This window comes from Canis aureus, chromosome 23 (genome assembly GCF_053574225.1).
Source record: "Canis aureus isolate CA01 chromosome 23, VMU_Caureus_v.1.0, whole genome shotgun sequence".
Lineage (NCBI taxonomy): Eukaryota > Metazoa > Chordata > Mammalia > Carnivora > Canidae > Canis > Canis aureus.
Genome location: NC_135633.1, coordinates 19,588,732 through 19,612,418, shown reverse-complemented (window position 1 = coordinate 19,612,418; position 23,687 = coordinate 19,588,732). Strand labels below are relative to the sequence as shown.

The window sequence follows — 23,687 nt, the reverse complement described above, 5'->3', positions numbered from 1 at the left end:
CAGGCTGAAGGTGGTGCTAGAGGAGGTCCTGTCACCCTGTGGCTTGGGTCCCTGGATGGGGTGGGGAGGCCAGGCAGCCCTGAAACAGTGACTCCGGCTGGAAAAGGAGATTGGTGACCCATATGTCCATCGCTCCCTCAGCCTTTCTCGGTGTCTTTCCCAGCTTTCCAGCATGTTCCCTACCTGCCAAAGCTCAAGGTGGGGTCTGGAGCCCCCTAAGATATTCTAGACTCCCTGTGGTAATTAATTTGCACAGAACACTTCCTGTGCCCTGACTCTAGGGCAGGCAGTCTTCCCCCTCCAACTTTGCTTCTCTCTAGTCCACACCTCTAATTAATCATCAGGTAACTCTTGGAGCTGGTCCTTTGGCCATTTGCTCCTCAGGTTGGGTTCTGCCCAAAGTATTGAGGTTTGCCAGTCTTCGTATGGAGCTTACCACCTCTGCAAATGGAGCTGCAGAGCTGATCTTCAGCTGTCAAGAGCCTAAGAGAGTGAGCAGGCACTCTCTACTTTCCTCTGAAAATGAATCCCTATGACTATTAGCACAAAGCCCATATATTTACTCTTCCTATTCTTGTTGTAAGCGAGATGCCTATACCTTGGTTCCCTCGTCTCCTGTACTTTGTTTACATAATTATCTCTATTCCTTTTGCAGTAATCCATTCAGGGATAGGGACAGGTCTTTGTTTTGAAACTCCAATTATGTGACAATCCCTGGACCTAAACATTTAGCAGAATGACCTCCAGCTCCTTTAGGCATCGGCCTTTGACCTGCCCCGTCAGGTCAGTTGGGGAAGAAATCAAGAGTCCCTATTAGGTCCAGAGGGAGAGCAGGCCATGGGTTGTCGACGGCAGATTGACACAGGTATCTTGAGCTACAGGGAAATTCTATGGGTTTCTGAAATAAGATAGTTTTCCTTAATTGTAGGGTTTGTTTTAATGTATATATAGATGTGTCTAAACATTTGTTAGTCAATTCTGACTAGAGCATTTTAATTTAAGCCAAGTATCCAGCTCTTTTACATAATCGTTCTTTTTTCATCTTCATTCAGCTGTAGACTTTTTTTTCCCCCTTGTTTTAAACTCTCCTTTGTGCAATCCATGGGACAGTCTCATTTTCTACAAAACTAGTTAGCAGCCCAGGTGCATACCCACTCAGGTAATAGGCAATAAATGTCTGTATTCTTCTGAGATCTTGGTTCTGAAAGATTTGGGGGTTGTTCTGTGTCACTGTTGAATAAATGGCATTTTGATTTCCCCCCGCTAATGTCCATAAAGAGAAGATAAGATGCTAGGCTCATTCATTTAGTAATCCAACAAATATTCAATGAGACCAACTATGCCAGACATCATCACAGGCTCTTCAAGAAGTAAAAGAGCCCATGTGCAATGTTCTCACAAGGAAAGTGTCAGCATCTTAGCACGTGGGGATGGCTGTCTGCGTTTCAATAATTCTTCTTACACCTAAATTCTTCTAGACCAAGAAATCCAGCGTCTGAAAATGGGGATGGAAACTTTACTTGTGGCCAATGAAGATAAGGTAAGCCGATCATCAGGCAGCCCTGTTCTTCCTCTGCTGACATCTCTGGCTGTTCCATCCCTACTGGTCTCTGATATTCTGGGCAGGGCCATGCCCAGCAGGCCAGTGACCCAGGGACATGTCAGGAGAACGGCTGCTGCCTCTTCAAGACTGAGCCTCAGCCACCTGTTTCTTGCTTTGAAGCCTTGGGGACTTTGCCTAACTAAAATCTCCCAACGGCAGATTCAAGTCCTACCTGTTTGTGCTGGTGTGGGGTAATAAATACCACCACAGTTATTGCGAGTGTCGTAACAGCTGCTTAGACTCCTGGGAGAACTTGAGACCTGTCCACCTACCTCCTATGCGAACGGTCTGGCAATAGACCCCTCACAAGGACCCTGGGCAGCCTGTGATGTACTTACCCTGCTGCCTTCTGCTCCTCACATCTGGTTCCTGCATGATCCTGGAAAAGCCACCTCTGTAACTGTAGAGCACCCACCTAGGTGCTAACTTGAGCCCCGAAGCTCACAACCCTGCATTTTACAGATGAGGAAACTGAGACTCCAAGTACTCGAGTAGTTTTGTCCAAGGTTAGATAACAGTAGGGAGTGGAACCAGGGTCACCCCCAAGTCTGTCTAAGACCAAACTCTGTATGGCCTCCCAAGCCCCCAGACCTTCACTGAAAGAAATGATCTCCTCTGGGAATTTTGTCTGTTGTGCAAGGAATCTCCGACTTCTAAGGGACAGGTGAGATAAACTGGAGATAAACACAACAGCTTTATTTTAATCTTTCTTGGCATGTAGCTCCAAGAGGACAATAGTCAACCAGGAGGCAGATTGCAAAGGATAGGGAGATAGTGAGTTTCCTGCTTCTGGAAATGTGTTAAGCCCCTCGAAGGATTGTTTTATGGCTGGAGACCTGACTCATAGCCTTCAGGTGGAGATAAGAATGTTTGCAGCGCCTAGGGGGCAGACCACTGAGAACCCAGGCTCTGGACACTAGGCTTCCCGTTGAAGCATTCCTTAGTTCCATAGAGCATATCTTCTCAGTGTGCCCAGAACATAGTGTGGGCCCCCACGAGAAGTCGTCTGAGGGGCCAGTGGTGGTGTTCACATATGGTCTGCTCTCACACTGACAGGACCGTCGGATAGAGGAGCTCACGGGGCTGCTAAACCAGTACCGAAGGGTGAAGGAGATGATGATGGCAACTCAAGGTGAGGGCAAGGAGGATTCTTCATTTTCTCCCAGAAAGGAATTCCATCTACTGCATTAAACCCAGGGGCATTTCACCAGAGACTCCTCTTTATTTGGGGATGATCCTCTGCTGGAGAATGGAGCTGGTTAGACTGTCCTGGACGGTGGGAAATTGGTAGCAGCTATTGATTTCTAGAAACTGTCTAGATTCTAGATTTCTAGAAACATGTCTGATGACAGTCCAGAGCTCCCAGGGACTAAGCAGATAGTCAAGAGAAAGCCATCGATGCGAGCCCTTGGGAATCCCCGTCCTTGTGGGTCTCCCATGTGTTCTTTCCTGGATACCCCTTAGGGGCAGTGAGTGCAGTCAAACCTGAGCCGAAGATCAGTTCAGTACCCCTCACGGGGGATTCGAGCTTGTCACCTCCTGAGGAATCTAAAAGCTCCCCCAGCAGGTTTCCAGGGCACGTGGGGAGCCTTCTTTGAGTCTCTAGGTGCCTGGGTTCCCGTAGGAAGGCAGAGGGCAGGGAGAGCTGTCGGCGTCTCATGCTTGCCGCCAGGCTGAAGGCACCACGCAGGCAGCATTAGTGCTCATACGAGCCCAGGAGGGCGGATGCCGGGTGCCTGCCTTCGCCTCCACGCCGTTGACCTGAGCTCCTACCACAGCCCTGGGAAAGCACCTGCTTCACAAGAGGGGGCTGCTCTGAGGGTATTCAGAGACCTGTCATTCTAGCTGAGCTTTGGCTGATCCTGCACACGTATCACAGCCCCGTTTTCCTCTGGTCTTTGAGGTCAAGTCAGAGCCTAATTGTCTGGCCAAGGAATGAGGTTTGGGAGGGAAAGTAGAGATTGCCCTCTCTCTGTTCCACCCACGAGCTTTGCCCTTGAGATGACCCTCATGACAGCCCTTCTTCAGATGGCCTGAAGAATCTTAGGACTCACACTCTTAACGTACCTTTATATCTTCCTTAGGCTTTCTTCATGAAGGAGAAAGACTGTTAGAATTTTGCATCATTACAGGTTTCTGAACAACTCCCACAGTAATGACCCCACCCTCTTCTGCATTCATGCTTCCAGGGCCCTCAGAAAGAACTCTCTCAAGCAATGAAGAAGAACTCGAGGGAAGTTTCAGAAAGTGGAGCACTGCAAATAAAGGCCCCGAAGAATTATTTAAACCAGAGGTGCTGTGTTTCATCCATGATGTGGGGTTTCTGCAGGCCCTAGGAGCTTGTACAGAGCTTGGGAGAGGGTCTAATTAGGTACCTGTCAGGTATAAAGCATGACAGGTGAGAACCTAAGTGGGTGGAGCGGTCCTCCCAGCCCTTGGGGAGAGCACCGAGGGTGGAGGGCACCCAGGTACAGGCCTGCATTCAGAGTGGGAGGGGTGGCATCATAGAGACTGGACTTGCAAAGACAGAAATTCTCAATCCAGTTCCTTAATGCTTTTCATCTTTCCTATCTGGGAGATAAACAGAGACCCAGGTGGTTTCATTTCATTTCCCCCTGTTTCTCCAGCTTCTATGTTAGTGCCTGGTGCCCAGGAGAACGCAAATATTTGTCGAATGAATGAATGTGTCTTGCTCGTCGAGGGGAATACCTCCAGCTGTTGCAGTGATCCGTTCCTATTTCAGACATCTCCTCCAGTCCCTATAACCAGCAGGAAGATTTTCTTTTCTCTTTTGCTGGTCCTATTACATGAATCTCTCTGCATTTAGACTAGATACAAATGAGCAAATAAATGCAAAGATCTCTTCTCAGGTGGAGAAGGGGCTTTAGCCCAGGATCTAAAAAGTTCATGAAACTCTAGCATGGCCAAACCGAAGAGGATCTCAGGAGTCTAGCTCAGCTTTTCTGAGGGAGGAGCAAAAGTGTCACCAACTCAGACAAACATTCCAGACTGCTGACAACAATACGGTACCAATGATTGGCACTCGGTAGCTCTGTGTGGTCGCTGTGATGAGCACTGTACATGGCTCTCACCTCATTTCTCCTCACGACACTGTCGGGATTCTTATTTTATTGTGAAGCTGAGGCTCAAAGAGGGTAATGATCTGCTTTAGGTCACATGGTGGGTAGATGGCAGCACCTGGAATTAGACTCCCATCCATCTGACCAAAAAGCCCAGACAACTGTATTATAATACCAGGGTTCTCCCTATAGTAGACCAAAAAGGTACTTACTGGGCTCTAGAGAAAAAGATCATCTTTGCACTTAGTACTTGATGCTGAAAACTTCAAACCGTGTCCTCCGTAGACACCACCAGTACTCATGTTTGGTCCACCTGTAATGCTCTTCCCTTTTAGGGGATCCCTGGGTGGCGCAGCGGTTTAGCGCCTGCCTTTGACCCAGGGCGCGATCCTGGAGACCCGGGATCGAATCCCACATCGGGCCCCCAGTGCATGGAGCCTGCTTCTCCCTCTGCCTGTGTCTCTGCTTCTCTCTCTATGTGTGACTATCATAAATAAATAAAAATTTTAAAAAAATGCTCTTCCCTTTTAGCCTTTTCACTAAGTGCATTCTCATTTCTCAAATGTTCTCCCCTCTGAAGCCCTTTTCTGAACTATCCTTCCCTCCCCTGTATCTCTATACTGCATTATAGGTATCAGTACCATAAGGACGTCTATACTGATCGTTTATCCTAATTGTCTGCCTGTCTAGTGTAGGGAGCACTTAGCCTACACAGCACAGGGCCCGGCAGGCAGGAGATGTTGCCCATGTTTGTTAAGTGAATATATCAATTATAGTGTTTCTCACTGTAAGCAAATGAAATCGACTCTGGCTAACCTACACCAAGAAGGCATGTTTTTGAAAGGGTGTGTGGTGGCTTCCTGAATGAAAGAAAAAGCTGAACAGCCTGGCTCAGAAAGGGCAGGAGAAACAGGATTCCCAGGGGTTCAGGTGTCAGGCCTCTACTGCAGGGTTATGGATGCAGGTCTGGGGAGCAGAGGCAGGTCGGCCCAGGTTTCCAATACTCCTTTCTCCTTGGCATCTTGAAAGAGCAAGGCACCCATACTGACACAGCCATCCTGGCTGTACCTAGAGGAGGAAGTGGAACTCCTCAAGGAGAAAGGCTGGTAGGAAGTCTCCAGACAGTAACTGCCCCCTACAGTGACTTCTGTTTTTTGGTGCAGATGCCTCCAAGATGTAGCTCTCCCACCATGGGGCCACCTCCACTACCGCAGAAATCACTGGAAACCAGGTAGGAGTCCTGATCATTTCCTTGGAGCTGCTGTGCCCTCAGGCCCCTCTTAGGGCACCTGCATGGACTGGCCATGCATAGTGAGCACAGCCACCATGTCCTAGGCACACCTAACCTTCCACTGAGCAGCACTCCAGACCCTGGCAGTGGCCACAGTGTAGCCCTGGCTACGGAGCAGTCACAAACCGTGCCTTCCTCCCCTGGCCACAGAAAGACTTCCCTTCCCATGGGCTAAGGGTCTGGGCCATTGCCGCTGAGAGTAGACCTGACCAGGGCTTGGAGGCTCAAAGGAGAGGTGGCTGTAGGTTGTCTGTGCCCACCAGTGGCTCCTCGGGGCTGGGAGTATGCCATGACATAGGTCTCGTTTTCATCAGCTCTTCTTGAGAGTCCTTCCTGCTCTCAGGATCCCTAGAGCCCTGTGACAGTCCAGGCTTCCCAGGGAGAGCCATTTCTCCTACAGGGAGGTTGATTAATTGCTTTGGGGAAGCAATTATAACGGGCTGGCCCATAGGATCACCTGGCTGCCACCTGTCTGGGTCCCTCGAAAATGAACCCATTTCTAGCTTCCTATGTCAATAATTTAGAATACACTTCCAAGTTGGGCCCCATGTAATAGAGACATAGAGGCTCCACTGCCAAGAGCAGACTGTCTTTCAGTGAGGGTATCTGGGGAAATTGGCCATAAGTATGATGGAAGCTTCCCCAGAATGGCGCTAAGAGTCCAGAACTTACATGCTCAGGACCCCACTTTCTAGAGAGCCACACTGTTTCCCTCAGCCTTTAGCCCTCGAGAAAAACTGTCAGTGTCAAAGACAGCAACTGACCAGTAGGTTTTGCACAATAAGAAATTCAGTTTATGAGTTCACTCAGGAGGAAGTCAACACTGACTAACTCACACTGACCAGGCTCATAGGAGACCAATGTGCCAAGAGATTCTGCTTTACTCATATGAACTGAGAAATAACACTGCCAGGGAGACTTGTCACAAAATAACCCTTATGACCACTGGTGGCATTGCCTCTTCTCTATACAATTGGTGCCCTTCTCTGCAAAATAATCTCTGAAAAAGCAAATTCCTCTGAACAGACTAGTGAGGGTATATGGAGCTGGAGCAAAGGGTTGGAAGATCCAGCAGGTGATGTTCTGGAGCTGTGCCTGGCTGATGTGCTCATTTTCACTCTCATGTGGTACAGCTCCTTTCTCCCTGGATTCCGTCTTAGATTCACGGACAAGGCAGTGTTGGCACCTTTCCTGTCTTTTGACTCTACAGAGCCTTCTTTTATGACTACATAACAATTAGCTCCCATTAATGTAACAGAATTGAATGTATTCTAGACTTTCAGGGAATGCCAAGGTCCTTTGATTTGGATTTAAGTGATGCCCTCATGCCCTCAGCAATATGTTGTCTGACCAGGCTATCCCCCGGGATGGGCCAGTCTCCTATGTAGTGATTGTGATGAGAGGATGGTTTTTCCCTGACCTTCATCCTAAACTCACTTAACAGACAACTGGTAAACTGGACAACTCGGAATGTTCTGTGCGCAAATGACACACCTTCTCTAGTAACTGTTTGTTAACTTTCTTTTGTGTTTTTCCAGAGCTCAGAAAAAACTCTCCTGTAGTCTAGAAGACCTGAGAAGTGAATCTGTGGACAAGGTCAGCCTCTTGGTCTCTCCATAAAGACTCCTGACTTACTCACCCAGCAGTTCTGTGACAGACAGGTCCCCCCCTATAGAGGGCTTTCTATAGCTGACGGGGAGGCAGGAATTACATGAACATTTTGAGAAAACCAATCAGATGTGGCCCGAGGCATCGTAGAGGCAGGGCAGGGGCAGGAAATGCTGCCTGGAGTTGACAGAGAAGATGTAGAAGTGGGCACAGGCAGGCTTTGGGATATGGCACGGGGAGTAGGAGAATATAAATTCAGAGCCATGAGTCAGATCAAACCCTGATCTTGAATCCTGGCCTTATATCCCCAGAGCCACTCTGGGAGCATTGTGGAGATTTTGAATGAAGAGATAATGTGGATAAAGTTGATGAGTCATGAGATAATTTAGGAGATTAGAGAGGAAGCTTTTTTAAGAGCCTAGAAAGATGTGAGGAGGGCTCTGTGACCCCTTATTTGAGAGCGACCCTTGACCACATGGGTAACCCCAGTGCTAGAGGGGTAGGTGACAGGGTCCCTGGAGATGAGGGCTCCTTCCCTGACAGAGCACCTTTATGGACACCTGCCGCATGCAACCCTTGGTCTGAGCGGCGTACCAGCGCTGGCAATTACAAAGGAAACCAATGAAGGCTGGACTGGCAGGAGCCACAGGGCCCATTCGGTGGCTCTGCCCTGTGATCCGGTGCCTCTGGCTCTCTGGTCGCTGGCAGCTGCCCAGAACATCTGTCCATGAATTGGACAGGGATCTCTGTTCCTTCCGTGGATGGTGATTACCTGGCAAAGATGGGGAGGGAGGGAATGAGCCTTGCAGCCGGCAGGTGGTCCTAGGTGGTTGTTTGCGACTAATACAGGTCTCTCTCTCTCCATGGGATTGAAATCCTTCTTGCCACTGCGTAGTGTGTCAACGGGAACCAGATCTCCCCACTGGTAGAACCCAAGGTATGGAGACTGCATGTCCCTCTCCTGCATTTCTGGTCACATGTCTGCTGGAGTCTTTTCACCGAGCAGGTTATAGCTTTGGCAACTGTAAAATGCATTCATTAACGGGACAAGAGCGCGGGAGGAAAGACAAAGCTTCCTCTCCCATTTTCTGCTTATGCACACCCCTCTGTGTGGCGTGACTTCACCCCATTGTGGGGTAGGATTTATTATTGTCTCCTCCATTTTACAGGCTCAGAAAAACTCAGCTTTAACAAGGCATTGCCAATCTGACTGCCGGGAAGGGGGATGCTAGGATTTCCACCCACAGCCAGAGGGGTGCGACAGCTCCCATCCTTTCTGTGCTGATGTCGTGGTTAAACACGGGGACGCGCTCAGCCACAGATGCAAGAATCTTTCCGTGGCAGCCCCTCACGTTGGTGTCTGGCCCTTGCTTCTGTGACCGAGGGCTCACTACCTCATAAGACTATACTCTTTCCCAGCTCTATTAGACGCATCTGCTGGACTTCCCTAGAGTGTACACCCGCCAATCCCGGCTCTCCCTTTGGAGCCCCTGGAATGCACCCGTCTCCCCTGCTCTGACAGCTCCAGAATCTGAGTTCCTCAGGCCCTCTCTGAGTGGAACATCCTCTTCTCCTGTGCGCAGATCACAAGCCTTTAAAGATCCTATTCGGTCTCCTGAGGTCAGCACCGGTTTCTCTAACTGGTGCCCTGGACCACCCTGGAGCACCATATTCTAGATAGGGTCTGACGGGTGCCTTCCTTGACCTAGGGCCTGCTCTGGTAGTTACTGCTGTCACTCCAGGCCCCTGGCACAGGATCATTTTTGTGCCGTGCTGGTATGCTCGGCCCGAGGCAGGAATCCTTCCCTATTGAGAAACAATAAAACAGGTTCTCGAGGCTAAAGGGGTAGAGCTTCGCCTGAGCCCATCCGATACAAAACCCGTGTTCTTGCCACTCTGGTGCGCTGCCTCTCCATTCCAATGTAAGGCAGCTGGGATTTCCACTCCCCCACAACCAGCCTTATTCTTCTGTTCCTTGTGTGTCCTCTCCTGACCTTGACCTTCTCCAGTGATGAGTCCTTTCTTCCCAGCTGTCCTTGGCTGAACAGAGCTGAGAATCGTTTCTGTTGCCCTCGATTCCTTTTGTCATCTTTCTTATAGGTCTGGGCCACCCATGCTTGGGTTCAGTTCTGCCTCTTTCCCTCTCAGATCCTCAGCGAGCACCCAGGGCAGCCCTCGTCGGCAGCCTCTGTCATCTCTGCCCTGTCTAAGGGGGGTTGCGTGTGACGATGCAACCAGAAATCTGGTTTTGAGAGCCCTTCCCTACTCCCCTAATTCCTATGTGATGGGGATCCCAGAGTCATAGTTCCCTAAGCCTTTTCGAACATTGCCTTGCTCACAGGCCATGCTCCCAGCTCTGACTGTGCATCAGAGTAATCTGAAATGCCTGTTAAAAATATGGACACTCAGGGTACCTGGTGGCTCAGTGGTTGAGCGTCTGCCTTTGGCTCAGCTCGGGTTGTGATCCCAGGGTCCTGGAGTCAAATTCTGCATCAGGCTCCCTGCAGGGACACTGCTTCTCCCTCTGCCTATGTCTCTGCCTCTCTCTGTGTCTCTCATGCATCATCATTATCATCATCATCATCATCATCATAATAAATACACTCAGGGTGCACTCCCAGAAGGGGCTTCACAGGACCAGGTGCATCTGGGGAGCTCTGTCTTTACGAGTGTCCCGGGTGACTATGGAGCAGCTGGCGCAAGGACTGGCATTTGCACACTGTTGGTCTAACCAGGTCCAATCTCTCCCTCATGGGTCATCATGAATTTAAAAATCACTCGGGCTCCCTATCTTGAGGTTCTGATTATTGCTACTTCCCCAGCCAGTTCTTTCAGGCTTCCTTGGAGATTTCTTCTACTTTTTTTTTTTTTTTCACGTCTCTCCTTTCTGAGCTTATTTATAGGGGTTAGTAGCCCACGTTCAGTGAAGGAAGGAATTGGATTTCAAACAATTTCTAGGACATGTGTTGGTAAGCACACTGAATTCAGAAATTCACTGGATTACTTGGCTTTTACCTAAATGAAAAGATGTGTCAGTCATTAAACTCTCCATTACTTTTCTGACTTGTCCATTTTGAAATCAGAGCTTTTGTATGACTTTTCTTCTGGGCCCAATCAAGTCATCCACAGACGATTTCCTTGGTAATGTGGCTTCATTTTCTCTTTTTACTCAAATTCATTCCACTGGGTTTCCCCTAGGTTCGTGGGTTTAAGGGCCATTGTGTCCTTTCTCTTAAAAAAAAAAAAAAAATCCAATATGGTTAACATACAGTGTTATATTAGTTTCAGGTGTACAATGTAGTGATTCAGTAATTGTATATACATTACTCATCGCCCCTTGTGATAAGTGTCTTCCTAATCCCAATCACCTGTTTCCCCCTCCCCTCACCCACCTTCCCTCTGGTGACCACCAGTTTGTGCTCTAGAGTTAAGAGTCTGTTTTTTAGTTGTCTCTTTTTCACTTTGCTCATTTGTTTTATTTCTTAAATTCCACATATGAGTGAAATCATATGGTATTTGTTTTTCTCTGACTGCATTATGTCCATCTTGCACCAAATAAGTGCAATTCTTTTCCCTTTACATTATCTTGTTTTTCGGGGCACCCTTTCTATAGCCAAGGTGTGTGCACACTGGGGCTGAACCTCATACGTGGCCTGTTTTCTCTCGTCATGTCCCGAGTGAGTGTGTGCCTTCTTGCTTTGCCTTAAGCTGGTAGTTTTCAAAATAACTGTTATTATAATACATAAATATAATTTGTACATGATGTATATTATAAATACATATAATAAAGCAACAGATATACCCTTTACTAGAATTTGGGTTTGTTAATTCAAAACATTCAACGGGCAACTCATAGCTGTTAGTTCGCAGCAGGCCAAATGGCAAAGGGTCCCCTTTGCAAGACACTTCTACTTCCCATTTAGGGTCAGTTGTAGTCAGCCCTGGGTTTGGGCCTGACTCTGTCCCTGTCTCCTTGCGTGGACCTTGGGCAAGTCTCATTCTCAGAACTCTGGTCCCTTTGCCTGGACTAAATGATCTTTGAAAGGCCTTTGAGTTGGCCTAAGTGAAAAATGGCTCTTGGAAAACTGAGTTGTCCCTGCATCCGAAGATTTCCTACCTGGGTTTGCATTTGAGGCTGATAAGTTGCTCCAACACGTCTCCTTCTCTCCTTCCAATAGGACAGCCCTTTCCTGGTGGAGCACAAATACCCCACGTTACCTGGGAAGCTTTCCGGAGCCACACCCAATGGAGAGGCTGCCAGGTCGACTCCCACTGCCTCCCAGCCGGACCCTGCAGGGAGCAGCCTGCTGAGGCTGAGTGAGTATCCAGGCCTCTGGGCCGGCGGCCCCTGGGCGGTGGCCTTGGCACTTTCAGTTATTGTTATTGCAAAGGTCTTTGCCCCGACTGCCGTGGCCCATGGTTGGAGGATGGTGAGGGTGGGTGGACGGGACAAGTCGTCCCTCTGGGTGGCCTCACTTGCAAAGACCATGGCTCCCTTTCTGGGTACATTGTTTCCTTTGGTAAGCCCTAGAGAGTGCCAGAAACCCAGGCTATGAGCCTGCCCTTTCTTTCTGCAATCACTCCACCCCCATTTGCCCTCTTCCTGTCCTCCTCTCCTGGCCCTTCGTGTCTTTCCCTTCATTCCTCTGTTCTCTCCCTCTTAGCCCCCCCTCCCCCCACAGCATCCCTCCTGTCCCTCCCTCCCTCCTCCTCCTCTGTCATCCTGATCTTCTCTCTCCTGTCTCTGCCTTCCTCTTGCAGCGTCCCTATTACCAGTAGGATGATATTATGTGCTCTTCCCAGGGAGAGTGTTTCCTTAGGGAAATGGAGTGGACAGTGGGCAAGGATGTCCATCCATAGGTACCCTTTTGGTGCTTAGGGCCTGGGATCATGGAGATCTTTGCTGCTTTTCATGCAGAGTAGGCCATCTTTCCTCAAGAACAGCAGATCAGTGGAGCCTAGGAGGGAACATTCTGGTCCCTGCAGAGCTCTCTCTACCCTCCTCCTCATCCTTGGTAGTTCCCTGAGCCAGCCCATGTGTTGGCTTCTGCCCTTGGCCAGTTCTGCCTCTGGCTGCAGGAACTCCAGATAAGCTCTTGAATGTATCTGTTCTAGTAACACTGAGACTCTGCACTTGCAACTGCTTCAGACCATTCTAGTCTGATGTGAGGGAGCCCTGGCAGCCACACAAGAGCTGCATGTGGCCGGGTATATGAGCCCCTGTTGCTCTCCCTCCCTCTTCCTACATGTGTATAGACACCTCAGACTGCCAGGAAGTGGCCCCAGGAGTAATTGGTCCCCTCACAGGAGGCCTTCTCTCATTGTACTGACCCTATGGGCCAAGTTCACTCCCTGTTTCTCCCTTCTTTTCTTATGGGATTATTTTTCTTTCTGTTTGAGTTTTTCTCTTTTGCTCGATGACTCTTTTGTTTATTTCTTTGCTTCCCTATAACTCTGTTGGGCTGGACTTTGGCCTCTCTTGCTTCTTCATGTGGCTTCTCTGCTTCTTGATTGGCTGGAGATCGTGGCCGGAGTGTCAGTGCCCCCGTATTAGGTACTGTACCCTTCCAGGTGAGGTGGAGAGTGAGATGCCCATGTTTCCCAACCCTGACACCCTCCCCTTCCAGAACGTTCAGCCAAGTCCTCCTTCTGCCTGCATTCCTGCATCTCCCTTGGGGAAAGGAGGAAGCTCCATGTTGGAGTTACCTGCAAGTACTTGGACCCCCTAGTCTTCAGCACTTGAAGACATCAGCTCACCCAAATTTGAAACCTTAACCTGTCCAGTCCTCAGAGAGAGAACCTAGAGTGTACCTGAGCCCCCTGCTGGTCTCTGAGATGGAGGTGTAAAGTTCTGCCCCCTGAAGGATGGCCCTGGCCTGGGGAGGAGGTTGCCCAAGGTCATGTTCCTTCCTGTCCTTCACACCCCATTCCATTCTTTCCATCTCAGGAGATACAGAAAGTGGTTGGGACGACACTGCCGTGGTCAACGACCTGTCCTCCACGTCATCGGGCACTGACTCAAGCCCCCAGTCTCCCCTAACGCCAGATAGTAAACGGAGCCCCAAAGGCATCAGGAAGTTCTGGGGAAAGTAAGTTGATGGTGGTGATCCTAATTACATCACTTAAAATTAAGATTCTTCTTGAATGGGCAAAGGACTACAATAGCCTCCTGTTTAATTTGATGTTGGAACAGCAGTAGAAACAGAATGGCTATTGGAAGAATTTGAGCTCTCTTTGAGGGGCCAGAGGAGGAGAACATTAAATGTAGCAGATGCCTTCCCTGCCCTGCATTCCACCCATCCTTCCCATGACCCCCAAGCACATTCTCTGCAGCTTACACCACATGGACTTTGGGAGAGACACATGGATGAGAGCAATTTCTTCCTGCCGAGGGGTCAGTCTGTGTCTGAGGAAGGACTTGCTGACCCCACTGACTCAGGGTGTGAAATGTGGTAGAAAAGGGCCACCTACCAGGCATCACTCCTCACTTGGACCCCTCAGGCTGTGCCCCAAATCCCAGAGGCAGAATGAGAATTGAGGCTTGGGTCTGGGGAGCTGTCATAGGCCATGATCCTTGACCTCTGCAGAGGCCCTGGGCGGCAGTGCCATGGAGAGTCAGGGTCCAGCTGGTGTGGCCCTGCAAAGAGGGGTAGTACACTGCCTACACGCTTCCAGGCCTGCCCCCTGACGGTCTCCACGGACTCCTCTCCACACAGAATCCGAAGAACTCAGTCCGGGAACTTCAACACTGATGCCCCGGGGATGGCAGAGTTTCGACGAGGTGGGCTCCGGGCCACTGCAGGGCCTAGGCTCTCTAGGACCAGAGACTCCAAAGGTCAGAAAAGGTAAGGCTCCCTCCAGTCCATCCACAGAAAACCATGAGATCTTGGCCAGGGGGCTGAATGCTCCAGAGATGGGAGGCAGGAGTCCTAGTGCAGAGCTGCTCCCCCTTTCCCGCATAGCATGAGGGGACGTTGCTCATGCTTTGCAGGCACACGGAAATAAAGTCAAGAGGCTTCCTACAAGCCAACGTGGGGGGTGGGCCCTCTGGACTCCCCAAGGACCTCAGTGGCTCTGCACAGGTGTAATTCATTCTCAGCAGTGCGTCTGCACGCTGGGTTGAGAAGCTCTGGTGCAGCCATGAATGGCACAGATTCTGGAATCATAGACCTGAGTTGCAGTGTCCACTCAACCAATTCCTAGCACCGAGGCTTAACCATGTTCTATAACCTCTCTGATGCCTCAGTCTCCTCATATGAGGATTGCAAGTGCTACTGCCCATCTAAGCCAAGCATCCCCAGTCTGCCATTCACCGGTGGTCTTCCTCTAGTAGATGTAAGGAAGGGCTTTGTCCCCCCAACTGCACAGACCTCCACAAAGGCTGTTGGCTGAGCAGGGCCATGTTGCTATTATCTCTCCTAAGACAAGGCACCACACTTTGCTGAAGGGTGTTAGCGAAAAGGGGTTGTAGAGGGTGTGTGCCCTGGAACCACAATGGAAACTTTGGCATGAGTCTCCCATCACGCCCATATAAAAAAGCATGAAAAGGAGTTAAACTTTTCCTGGCCTGCCCTGACTGCACTGGTAGATGCCTTCCAGTTCCTGGCTCTGCCCCCTGTCCTTGGGCCACCCTATTCTGCAAAAGTGTGCCTCTCTCAGGCCTGCCCAGGTGCAACTTTACTCCTTTGTTTTAGGAAAATCACCTTATAAAAAAAAAAAAAAAGGAAAATCACTTTCTATATCCTCTGATCCCCTGTTCCCATCAGACAATTTCAACAAAATATTATCTCCAGTAACTATCTCCTGAAGTCTGAGTTGCTCAGCCAAGATCAGACGTCTGGGTGCTTTCCTCAGGATTGGATTATGACATTTTAAATCTAACCAAACAGTGAAAAGTAACATTTAACTCCTATTTCATTCCTCTGAGATTGCCATACACCTGTGCCAAATGCAGGTAGTGAATAAGATGGGCACAACTGAAATAATCAGTTCTCAGAAACAATCCATCTAGTCCCAGTGATGAGAGGAGAAGGTATCCTGAAAGTATCCTATTGTTCCCAGACCTGCACCTCTAAGAAAGGGAACCCACAGATGCACACTACACTTCCCCACCCTGCCACCCCAGGTTTCTAGGCTTTCCAGGTGTGCTTGGGTGTGAGACATGCGGCCTCTCTAGATCCACTTGCACTCTGATAGATGTTCCCAGATGTATCCTCCAAGTGCCATGCAGAGAGATGTGGGATATGTAGACTTCTGTACGTGCTCTCTCAGGATGAAGGCATTGGTGTTACAAATGTAAATAAATGGTCGGTAAATCTAAGGACATGGTCTGAGAAGGCAGAGACCAATCCAGAGCCATGAAAATGTGAGCCAAAGAAAGCCTGTATATTCCATAATAGCGTTCTAACTTATTAGCAATTTTTAAATTTAGACTTAATTGTTTCTGATTTTTCAGAGATGAAAAAAATCTACAGTAAGCTTGCATGATGAACATTAGCTCCAATTCTGACCATTTCTTTAGGATTGATTCACTGGCAGGGGTAGAAGAACTTTCTCTCAGACCCTTCGGCATTTTTCCTTAGTGTGTGTTTAGGGGACCCATGTACCCTCTGCCAGCCATTTTGGGATGGGGTAACCAAAGTCAGGAACTTTCTCTGCTGAAGGAGAAACTGCATTTCCAGCCACAGGGCTGCTTTGATGTCTTTGTGGTTTGTTAACCATATCAAGGATGAGGAAGGGGAAAGGAGAGAAGTCCTGAGGAGACTGTTGCATTTATCCCAACAGTGCTGGTGGTAAGGCCATGTATTTGCTGGTAGAGAAGAAAAGCCTCTATTCTTCATAAGCAGAAATTTGGTATAAACTAACGTCCTCTGGTATTTACAGATGTTTAGGGATAGCCTTACAAAGTATCATCACCAATATCACTATAAAAGTACTTGGTTACAGAAAGTCTCCAGCCCTAGTCTCTTTTTTTCTAATGAAATATTTCTTTTGGGGACGCCTGGGTGGCTCAGTGGTGGAGTGTCTGCCTTTGGCTCAGATTGTGATCCCAGAGTCCCAGGATCAAGTCCCACATCAGGCTCCCTGCATGGAACCTGCCTCTCCCTCTGCCTGTGTCTGTGCCTCTCTCTGTGTGTGTCTCTCATGAATAAATAAGTAAAATTTAAAAAAAAGAAAACATTTCTTTTTAAAATAATATTTGATAATGACATTTCATAGGACTCCTCTCCAAGGTTATAGAAGAATGAATTTTATTGTCTTTTTTTTCCTCTGGTTTTACGGATGTACATTCCAGTCAGCACTGCTCTACAGAGTGCCTGTCACACCCACAAAAAAAAATTACATTTTGTTGTTAATTTACTTTGCAGATGTTTGTCATTTTACTTTTTATGAATTGTCTGCATTTTTTGCCATTTTTTGCTAATGTCTGTCTACAGATTCCTATCTGGTCTCTATAGAGTAAGACATGAAGCTATGTCTAATATTTGTGATAAATTCTTTTTTTAGGCCTGCTGCAGAATTTTACTTTATTCTGTGACACTTTGACTTATGGAATTTTATGTTTATGTATAATGAGGTTCATGAACTTCTCCTTTGTGGTTTCGTTCATGTTAAATTTTTTTGATGATTTAAAAAAAAAAAAACTATTTGAATCCTCTATTTGGGGATTTATTTTGGTACATGGTGAGAGGTGTTTTTATCTTTCCAAAAAAAAAAAAAAGCAGTGTATAATGTTGAAGTCAGGCAGAGTTGATCACATGGCTGCATCTTATTTTTGTGCAAAGATTTTCCAAGTTGGCCTCCTGAGTCTTCCTGCCCTTTGGGATTATAGCTCTATGAAGGTCTCCCATCAGACTATTTTATTGCCTTTCTCCTGTATTCTTGGCATCAGGTTTATCCTGAATGTGAGAAAGTCTAAGCTTCAAGCTCCTTTACTCACACCCGAATGTCTTCTAGGATATAGAGAGAGTTCAATCAATGTGCTGACAAAGCCGTGTGTTTTGGAAAACTTTCCTAAATAAGGTATTTTAACACAACCAGTTTTTGACTGCTGACTCTTTACTCCTACCTTCCCTTGGCCTACCTACATGGCCTTATGTCAGATGACATAAGAGCAGTATGGGGATATTTGAGGGATCTGGCTAAGGGGGAAGTTGAGTTTTGGGTATCCATATCGTCTGGATTTACTGGGCTATGCATATGTGGTTTGCAGTCACTTCATGTTTAGTTGACTAGCTGTTCTGTGTAAAAATGGCTTCCAGGATTCCTGATATCTCCCAATGTGCCAATGTGCCCAGCACTCTGATACAGAAATGCAAAATTGGAGATCATGTCCTAGTATCAACGTGTCCTTCGGCACTCAGTATCAGAAGTATGGGGTAGCGGAAAAGAAACATTTCAAATGTATAAAACCAGAAGCTATTCTGTGAAAACTTCTTCCAGTTATTAGATCAGGCAAGGGATTTGGTTCTCTTGGATGCTAAGTCAAAACAGAACTTCTCTCTAGTCAGAAACACACTAATGAAGTATATACAATTATAAATGCACCATATGTTCTCTCTCTTTCATGGGGATGGCTATCTGATAATCTGTTACGTCATTTTAACTGCAATTTGGAAAGATGTTTTGGAACATGTCAGTAAAGCAAGTGCTTTGGCTTTGTCTGAAAGGTACCTTCTCTGTCCTCTCTAAATTACTTAATTGCATGTTCAGCTATAGCCCTGGGAGACCCTAGAACTGAGAGCAACTCACAGGGGCAAGGGGGTGGAAAAGCAGGATCTGCCACTATAGGAACAACGAAGGTGTAGGAGGGTGGAGACAATTTATAAAGAAGGACATGGGAATTCTGTTGAAGATGAGCACCAGAGCTCTAGAAGGTGTACACGACCAAGGTTTTTGTTTTATTTTATTTTATTTTATTTTATTTTATTTTATTTTATTTTATTTTATTTTATTGCATTTCATTTCATTTCATTTCATTTATTTATTTATGAGAGGCACACAGAGAGAGAGAGGCAGAAACACAGGCAGAGGGAGAAACAGGCCTCATGCAGGGAGCCCGACGCAGGACTCAAGCCTAGGACTCCAGGATCAGGCCCTGGACTGAAGGTGGCACTAAACCACTGAGCCACCTGGGCTGCCCAGGACCAAGGTTTTTAAATGATCTCAAAAACATGTTTGTCCTTCAGAACTGAAATCTCCTATATATTGAATATTTATTTTTACCAATTTCCAGAAATAAGAAAATGAGTGAAATAACAAACTAATAGAATGTGAAGTAGAAATCATAAAATGAACTTTTAAAATTGAAAGTATTCTGACATTAAGATTAGACAAATCGGGGCACATGGTGGCCTAGTCAGTTAAGCATCTGCCCTTCCTTCCGCTCAGGGCAGGCATCAGGCTTGCTGCTCAGTGGGGAGCCTGCTTTTCCTTCTTCCTCTGTTTCCCCCTCCCCACTCGCTCGTGCTCTCTATCTCAAATAAATAATCTTAAGTTTATTATGGTCTTTTTTTTTTTTTTTTTAAACTCTATGAAACAAACTGAGGGTTGCTGGAGGGGAGGTGGGTTGGGGGGATGGGGTAACTGAGTGATGGGCAAAAAGGAAGGCACTTGATGGAATGAGCCCTGGGTATTATATGCAACTGATGGATCACTAAACTTTACCTCTGAAACTAATAATATGCTATATGTTAATTGACTGGCTTTTTTAAAAACTAGTATCTCAAAGAACAAAAAAAAAATTCCAGATCATACCAAAAGCAGTAACTCATTAAATGCAAAAGATACATTCCAAATATAGTGAATAAGTTCCTGGATTATTGTTCATATAGAGTGAATCCTGTGTAAACACTGGAAAAAGCTGAAAATTTCTTGATTTTACGTAATATAATACATCGACAAAGATAACAAACTTGTAATAGGAATTAATAAAAATATTTCTATATTTCGTGATTTTTTTTTCAGTTTAATTAAATGTGTAACCTTTTGTGATTTCTCATCCTAAATGAGTATTTGTTCATTATTCCATATTCAAATTTTGTACTTTTCTGGAAGAAGACCCCCTAAATTTTACAAAGTTCTAAGTCTCACAAAACCTGGATCCATATCTACTCATAGCTCATTACTCCAAGTGGCCAGTATTTACCGCAGGGCACCTAGAATCATGCTTTCTTGTCCTTCTGGTCTTTTAACTCCTTCACCTTAGGAACAACTCAACCAGGCATTCAAAAAAATTTTTTAACGGGCATGTTAGGGGTACTTTCCTGGAAGGAACCTTACAGACTATCTAGTTTTCTACATTCCATAAATCCTGTGGTTTATTTTTCTTCCAAAGAACAAAGTTGCTTTGTCAACCTCCCCACCTCAGACTCCATGGAGGTTTCCAGTGTGCCATTATAGTCACTCTTAAATGAAAAATTGATGTCTTTCAGAACGGATGGCTTTGTAATACCCAGCCATCCTGTCTAGGAACACGATCTAGCTTGTCATTTATTCATGATTTGATGCTGCTCTATGGAGTGTTATAGTCGCCACCTCCCCCTGCACCGCTTCTTATCCCCACACACGCTTACATAAGACCTAGGCATTGCAGGTGAAAGCAGCTCCTAGACATTTTATAATTCTGATGGCTATAAATGGGATTTTAAAATTATTTTAACAAAAATGTTAGTATGTGTGCTATTATTAGTTCTACAAGTCCTGCAGCTAGTATATGTGTTTTAGAACTAGCCACCTCACTGAGTTTTCTTAGGTTTTCCAGGCACGCAGGTACATCATCTGAGAAGAGTGGTTGTCTTTTACTTTTACCTTCTAGCCTTCTTTTTCTTTCTTAGGCTGGTTGTGCTCTCAGACCCGTGTTGTCAGTCCTGATTAAAAATATTCTCTTTATTGACTTTAACGTGAATGTCCCTAGTGTTTCATTAATGAAGTATTAGCTGCTCAGAAGGTTTTCTTTTCTAATGTTAGAGAACTGACCTAGTTTTCTAAGCATTTCCCTAAAAACAGTGTTGATCCATAGAAATCCTGTTGATGACACAGTTATCCTCCTAATGAGGCACGCTTCTGGGCTTGTGGCACGTGTGCCTGAGAAGTGGACTGCCGGCACACAAATACAGCCTCCTGAGGACCACAGGAGGGCCCGTGCTCACAGCCCCTGCAGATTCAAAATTCAGACCAGGTGTTATCATAGAAAACTCTAGAGCCCACCGCAAATGAGTATCGGAACTTTGTATGGCTAGATCCCATGATCAGGATGGTTTAAAACACGGTTCCCTTTTTTTTCTGAGGCTGTGTTATGTCCAGATGCAGCCTCAGGCTCTCCCACTAACAGGACCATGCTATTTTCCTGCTTCTAGTGATGCCAGTGCCCCTTTTGCCCAGTGGAGCACAGAGCGCGTGTGTGCATGGCTGGAGGACTTCGGGCTGGGTCAGTACGTGATCTTTGCCAGGCAGTGGGTGACTTCTGGCCACACTTTGCTGTCAGCTACCCCTCAGGACATGGAAAAGGTAAAGGCTGAGCCCTGGGAAGGGGGTTCCCATTTCTCCTCAAACCAATGTCTGGGGAGGTGAGGCTCCTACTCCCCAATCCCTTGCCCTTACACGTGCATGCACGCATGCACACACACACACACACACACACACACACACACACAGAGGCACATGTGGGCAGGTGGAGGAGGCGGAGGTTTCCTCTTGTCACCGTAGGTTGATCCCAGGGCCCTCACCCCCAGGTGGACTGTCTCCACCCAGACATGACGCCCTCTGAGGGTCAAGCTGCCGGCTGGATGTCCACATCTGTCTTCATCTTTCAATTCCAGGAGTTAGGAATTAAGCAACCTCTGCACAGGAAAAAGCTGATTTTAGCTGTGAAAGCCATCAACACCAAGCAGGAGGAGAAGTCTGCGCTGCTGGACCACATCTGGGTGACACGTAAGGACGGGCAGTATTTATGCATGTCGCTTGCCTGTGAATGCATGCCTCAAAGACTGTGCTCTCCTTGGGAGAGGCAGCTGGGCAGGTTCCTTATGGGGAATACAGCTGGGCCTTCAAGATGACCATTTGTTGCTTTTTATGCATTTGTATTCTAGTCTCCCATTCTTATGAGCCCGACCACACCTGTTTCTTCTGGTTTCTGTAGGCTGGCTTGATGATATTGGCTTACCGCAGTACAAAGACCAATTTCATGAGTCCAGAGTCGATGGGCGAATGCTGCAGTACCTAACTGTGGTGAGGATTTTCCCTTTCTATGCTTCGGTTGTCCCTACAAGCACACAGCTCAGGTATCCCTGGGGTGCTTATTTTAAACTCGATTCCACCTCTTCCTTCTATAAATTAGTATTGTTAGTCACATAAGAGGTCCAAGGTAGCAGAGTATGAACCATCATGCTAAGAAAAGCTGCTGGTGTGTCCATGTGTACCTTCCTGAGATGCGGTAGACTGGTCTATGTGTGGTCTGTGAAGGAAATGTAGGGATCTTAGCCACTTTGAAGATTCTGGTTTATCAACCAAAACTTCTCTCTTCCAGAATGATCTCCTCTTCTTAAAAGTCACCAGCCAACTACATCATCTCAGCATCAAATGTGCCATTCACGTGCTGCATGTCAACAAGTTCAACCCCCACTGCCTCCACCGGCGGCCAGCTGATGAGGTGAGGGCAGGACAGTACCTATCCCGGTAGCCCTGAGTAGGGACACTTGCAAGATTAGGTGTGAGAAAACAAGAATGACCTCAGCACAGCATGGCTGCCTTTGGAAGCAGGGTGCTTGGAATTCTTTCCTTTGCTAACACTTCATGGTATGCTAGACACCCCCATGGCCTGTCTGTCCTACAACAGACACTAGACCTCTAAGCTCCCACCCTTCTTGGGGACACCCGTGCTTGGGGCCAGAGGCAGCAACAAGTCTTTCAAAGCCATCACAAGGATCAAAGATGATGAGCAAGTGGTGCAAAGGAGAAGGGGAAAGCAAAATGGAAAGATGGGATCAAAGTAGAGGAGGGAAGAGCCCATCAGGAGCCAGACATTTCAGATCTTCCTCCTCGTAGATACAACATTAACTGACCTGCAGAGCCACATGCACAGGGGATCGTGATCAGGTTTCACAAGAGAAGAAATAGTGTAGGTAGACACAGCAACATACATTCTGGGGAATGTACAGAGGGGCACCCTCTACATGGCTCGGAGCTCTTGTAGGCCACCAGAGCTAAAGAGTTGCTGGCCACACCCCTGTATTCCTGTTCCTAGGAACTAACTATCAGCCCGTTGTAAGACTAACTCCTCTTCCTGAGGGATTAAAGACTCCTACCTCTACCTTCCATCTCGTTTTCTCCCTATTCAACAAATAGGTTTTGAATGCCTTCTGTGTGTCAGGCACAGTGCTGAGCATTCTGAAGATTAAGATGCTACTTGGGTGTAAGTGTCTTAATGTGTATTCACCTGAAACATTTGGCCACACCAGGGAGAGCTTTTGTCTACAAAACACTCAACTCGTAAATGATAGCCCTCTTTCGAGTTCTTCTGAATCACTGAATGAATGACTCTGTGCCTTCATTTACTAGTCCCAACGAGAGAATTAATGAGTCTCAGGATTCTGGGATCAGATATTTCAGTGTAGAAGATCTTGCTAGATTCCATGAGAGTTCTATATCTTGGAAACTGGGAAGGCCCCCAGGTGGCTAGGCTGGCTGCCTGGCTCTCTGGGCATGAGGGTTGTCTTCTGGTTAGGCATCTGGGGCAGGCTTATTCACAGAGGCTGGCCCCACAGAGGACCATGGGTAGGACCTATGAGACCTAACTTTTTCACTCTGCTTCTCCCTCTCACAGAGTAACCTTTCTCCTTCAGAAGTTGTGCAGTGGTCCAACCACAGGGTGATGGAGTGGTTGCGATCCGTGGACCTGGCGGAGTATGCGCCCAACCTTCGTGGGAGTGGTGTCCATGGAGGCCTCATTGTGAGTGGCTCTTCAGTGTAAACTGGGATATTCAGAAACTTATTTCTTAATGGCTAGACATAAATCCCAATAAAAAAATACCAGTAGCCCTTATGTCAGTTGAAATCTCAAAATACTTGATAATTTGCAGTTGGGAATTAATATACTTCATGGAAG

The 23,687-nt window shown here is 47.2% G+C and overlaps 1 protein-coding gene across 14 annotated transcripts in view; it reads left to right on the top strand.

The window, feature by feature from the left end:
* PPFIBP2 (PPFIB scaffold protein 2) overlaps positions 1-23,687 on the top strand; it is a 169,894-nt gene that overhangs the window by 117,528 nt on the left and 28,679 nt on the right. For 10 of the 14 annotated variants that reach the window (XM_077866624.1, XM_077866619.1, XM_077866628.1 and 7 more), the window contains 15 exons: positions 1,479-1,540; positions 2,660-2,735; positions 3,793-3,896; positions 5,847-5,914; positions 7,513-7,570; positions 8,478-8,519; positions 11,761-11,899; positions 13,104-13,136; positions 13,530-13,671; positions 14,299-14,427; positions 20,941-21,091; positions 21,403-21,514; positions 21,723-21,811; positions 22,110-22,232; positions 23,406-23,531. In XM_077866624.1, the coding sequence (XP_077722750.1) occupies positions 1,479-1,540; positions 2,660-2,735; positions 3,793-3,896; positions 5,847-5,914; positions 7,513-7,570; positions 8,478-8,519; positions 11,761-11,899; positions 13,104-13,136; positions 13,530-13,671; positions 14,299-14,427; positions 20,941-21,091; positions 21,403-21,514; positions 21,723-21,811; positions 22,110-22,232; positions 23,406-23,531 (1,454 nt within the window). The remainder of the gene's footprint in view (positions 1-1,478; positions 1,541-2,659; positions 2,736-3,792; positions 3,897-5,846; positions 5,915-7,512; positions 7,571-8,477; positions 8,520-11,760; positions 11,900-13,103; positions 13,137-13,529; positions 13,672-14,298; positions 14,428-20,940; positions 21,092-21,402; positions 21,515-21,722; positions 21,812-22,109; positions 22,233-23,405; positions 23,532-23,687) is intronic. The other 4 variants (XM_077866622.1, XM_077866630.1, XM_077866625.1 and 1 more) reach the window with 2 other exon arrangements.